We start from the raw sequence: 4,557 nt of genomic DNA, 5'->3' as shown, positions 1-4,557 counted from the left end.
AACAAAAAATAATCTGATGTAATTAAATTGTTTGATAAAATTTGTTATTCATTTCATTTTTTAGAGAAAATTAGTTTATATTTGTTTTAAATTTAATCATAAATATTTTAAAATTAATAAGAAAATTAAATATTATTAACAGGTGTGTGACACGAGAGTATTTGATACAAATAAATAAATAAGTATATATATATATATATATATATATATATATATATATATCTTTTAAATTAAAATAAAATTTAAAATAATAAGTATAAACCAACATTAATTATATAAAAATATATTAACAAATCTTTCATAAAATAAACTTCACTTAAACATAAAAAAGATAAATAAATATTCATTAACTATAAAGATTTATACAATAGAAGAATTACACACCTAACCGTCGTATCTACCATATTCTATCATCAAGCAACCTCATTACTTTTCAAACCTTCTATCTGCATTATCTTCTATCTATATATAACATATAATCATCATTAGTTGATAAATCACAATAAACACAAAAAACAGGAATAAGGTAATATATTTAAAAAAGGACTATAAATCATTCAAAATGATTAAAACAAATAAGAACTCACAAACACTAACTTCATTCAATCATACACCAATATCTAGATTAACCACATCAGACAAGGATAAAGTAGTATATTTAGAAAGGAAACGACTTATAAATAATTGAAAATGATTAAAACAAACAAAAACTCATAAGCATTAACTTCATTCAATCATACATCATTATCTTGATAAACTACAACAACTACCTCTAGTGGATTTCTTTATATTAAGCTAAGCGTAAGAGATTTTGCACTTGTTATAAGGATACCAATAGATGTTGGCTTATAGAGCCATGACTTTACCTTACCTTTCTATATGACAAGGTTAGTTCACCTATGACTGTCAAAGAAGGTCCCTTTTATATCAATTCTCGTTATATGAACTTTTATCGATTCTCACTAACTAGATATTTTACTTTGTGTGAGTTCGAATACTTAGTAAAGACTGATAATCTTCATTCGGGGCACAACTCAGTACACCTATCATAAGAGGGTAATGCTTGCTCCTTTGAAAGTCATTCCATATCCATCACATTCCAATCACACATCAATAAACATCACAATAAACATTACCAAAATAGTAAGCACAGTCACAAGAAAGTAGCTAAAGAACAATACATCATGCTTACCTCATTCATCACATTCTTATATAGTCTTAAAGCATCACATTATAAGACCCTTGAAAAATTGTTACATTTGAGAAAATGGATTAATTTTTAGAGTAGAGTAAAATATGTATGATGCTATAGTAAAATACGTATGATGTTATAGTAATGCTACGGTAAAATATGTATGATGCTATAGTAAAATACATGATGTTAGGTGGGGTTGGTGTTAGGTGGGGTTGGTGTTAGGTGGGGTTGGTGATCTACCATTGTTATTTGGTTTGCTATAAATAAGGTAAGAATGAAGAAGTGAAAAATACCACCAAGGATAAGATAACCACCTCTAGTTGTAGAGAAGGCTAAAACAATATGGTCAAGTGTAAAGAAGGTTGAAGATACTCAATCTAGAGAAGAGAAAGTCTGAAACCACTCAAAGCATAGGTAAGTCGGGCTAATCTTTCTTTGTTATTGTTGTATGGTTCTTTCTGTCTTTGTGATGATATGGAGATAATAGGTTGGGAATATGGCATGTTTGGGTTGATGATTCTGTGTATGTGAAAAGGCTTTAGGGTATGTTTGTAAGTGGGAGCTATCCTTTCTTTATTATTACTGTGCAATAGAGATTGACAAGTATAAATATGTGAAGTGAATATGATAGATTATGGTAATTGTATGTTTAGGTTGATGATTATGAATATATGAAGAGTATGAAAATGATGTTAGTAAAGGGAGCTAACTTTCTTCTTATAATGTCTTTGTGTTTATATTTGTGTTTGTAGTTATGTGGTTATTGATGTATATCCTTGTTACTATTGGGGATGTTTTTTTTTTCTTGACTATGTGTAGATCCTTTTGGTGTTTGAAAAAGTCTATATTTGTGGTTTTTGGAATAGTTGTAGGAGAAGAAATTTTCGAGGTATATGATTAATTGTTTAGGTTGTTCAATTCTGATGATTATTGTGTGTTGTTGAGCGGTTATGGGTAAATGCTAAGGTATAGAGAGTTCATATGATTTGTGGCAATTTTGCTTACACTAACACAAAAATAGCTTTTGACGTCTGTTAAATGTTCAACGTCATAGTGGGAGACATTAAAATGACGTCTGTTGTCTTTGAACAGACGTCAATTAACGTCTGTTGCATTTATAACAGACGTTAATTAACGTCTATTATTTTTACAAAGGTTTAATACCTATTTTGGTCCCTCCTTTGGGAGGGTTTGTTCAAAGTGGTCCCTCCTTTTTTCAAAAGTTCACTTAAGTCCTACCTTTTGCAAAAACTGTTCAAAGTGGTCCTTTTTGCTAACGACGTTAACTTTCTTAACGGCACAGCTGCCAGGTGGCTAACATCTGCTGATTTGGCATTGTTAATTGTTTTTAAAAAATATATAATGATTACGTGGAAATGTTTATACTTAGGGTTGGATTAGAGAAGGATTTAGGGGTAATTTTTGGTGTGTGATTAAGTTAACCATCCTGTTATAGTGATTGATGATTATTGTTGCCAAGTTTAAAAGCCATGGTTAGGGTTTGTGGTCATTTGCTCTAGAGTTTTGGACAGTGAAAAGGTTAGGGTTTAGAGTTTTGAATGGCTTCTTCACAAAGTGGTTGTTCTTGTTCGAAGACAACGGGCAAAGGAGCTTCACATTCATCATAGGGTGCTGTTTCGAGGGGTGGTGGGATAACCCCTATTTGCTACTGTGGTGATTTTGCTGTACTGAAAGTTGCGAAAACTGCAAGGAATGATGGGAGGCAATTTTGGGCATGTCGTCATTATAAGGTTTCTATAATAGCAAAGTCACTTTTATGTTTAATTGATATCCTATATTGACAGTTTTTTGTGTTTTTTGTGAGTAATAGGGTGCATTTACAAGTGGGATGTCATGTAACTTTTTCAAGTGGTTTGGTGAAGAGAACGGTGATGATAGAGATGGTACAAATGTGAGGCAAAGCAACAAGAGGACCACTGATATGGAAAGTACTGTGAAAGAGTTGCAGAGAAAGATGAAGTTAGTAGTTGGAGTTGGGGTTGTTGTTATTGTGCTTAACATCATCATATTGGGGCTGTTTTTAGGTTGATGTTAGGTGACCAATGTGCAATTTATGTTGTGTTCATGTATTTTGAGTTCATGTTGTAATGTTTTGAGTGCCCTTAGGTTGATGTTAGGTGGGCAATCTTGAATCAATGTGGTGTTTGTGTATTATGAGCTGGTGTTGTAATATAACTTGAACCATCCGGGTTAGTTGAATGAAATTCGTAATAGTCCTCAGTTTCGTTTTAAGTTGTGCATTTTGGTCCTTACTTTTGGTTAACATTGTTCATTTTGGTCCCCCTTTTAGTTAAAAATTGTTCATAATGGTCCCTTAAATTGAACATAATTCCAGTGCATGGTAAGGAAACCTAAACATAAAAGAACATTCAAACAACAGTTTGACACATAATATTCAGTACATCCAGTCAAACATGTTTAAATTCAAAAGAAAGATACTGCCATAATTGGTATCACCAAATTCATAACATGTCCAAATTCAAATATGAAAGATAAAATGTCTAACATCAAATAACATACATAATAACTTAACTACTGTCCTACACACTCTCAATAAAGAAAGAGAGTTCAATCTATGCAACGTTTCTTCTAATTGTTAACTTTTTCCTTAGTATTGGTGGAGTTGGTTCTGTCACGGAATCTTGTGTTGGTACTGGAGGCTGAGTTGGTTGGTCACTTGCTGGTTCTTGTGGCTGGGTAGGTTGGTCACTTGGTGCTTCTTGTGGCTGAGGAGGTTGGTCACTTGCTGGTTCTGTTGGTTCTATGATGGGTGGACGTAGAGGACATATTTTTTTGTTGTGCCCCAATTGACGACAGATGCTACATTTCTTTCTATGCCCACCAACAGTCATCTGGGTTCCATCCTTGGTTAACTCCCATGGATCCAATCTTCTTTTCTTCTTTGGCCTCCCAGACATCTTCCTCTTTACTGGTGGCATTATATCAGGGAAGCTTGTTTTTTCCCATAGGAGGTGGCCATTCACAGGATAAATGATGGATGCATAAGTCTCCTCGTATGTGGATTTCATGAACCAAATTGGTATAAAAGTCTCTGGTTGTAAATTTATAAACTGCATGGCTGATACTGCATGGCAACATGGGATGCCACTGATCATCCACTGCCTGCAGCTACATTCACGAGCATCCAAGTCCACTGAGAACTTGTTCCCAACAGCTGACACATGCCTAACCTCAAAAATCCTCCTTGCAGACCAGCTGAAACAAATAAACATAAATAACTATGTTAAAAAATTGAAAGTAAACATAAATAAGACAGAAGAAGAATATTACCTTGGAATCCAATATCTAGACAACTTAGATTCCTTTAATAATCTCTTCTT

General features: G+C 33.2%; 1 protein-coding gene across 1 annotated transcript in view; it reads right to left on the bottom strand.

The window, feature by feature from the left end:
* Positions 1–3,620: 3,620 nt before the first annotated feature.
* Positions 3,621–4,557, bottom strand: part of LOC111240523 — a 3,380-nt gene continuing 2,443 nt past the window's right edge. Inside the window, exons 2-3 of the mRNA XM_022780153.1 lie at positions 4,508–4,554; positions 3,621–4,432 (exon numbers count right to left, since the gene is read on the bottom strand). Coding sequence (XP_022635874.1) covers positions 3,790–4,432; positions 4,508–4,554 — 690 coding nt within the window. The 3' untranslated portion in view covers positions 3,621–3,789. The remainder of the gene's footprint in view (positions 4,433–4,507; positions 4,555–4,557) is intronic.

The sequence above is a fragment of the Vigna radiata genome, chromosome 4, assembly GCF_000741045.1.
Source record: "Vigna radiata var. radiata cultivar VC1973A chromosome 4, Vradiata_ver6, whole genome shotgun sequence".
NCBI classification, from domain to species: domain Eukaryota; kingdom Viridiplantae; phylum Streptophyta; class Magnoliopsida; order Fabales; family Fabaceae; genus Vigna; species Vigna radiata.
The sequence above is the reverse complement of the archived record's forward strand: the minus strand, read 5'-3'. Positions and strand labels throughout refer to the sequence as shown.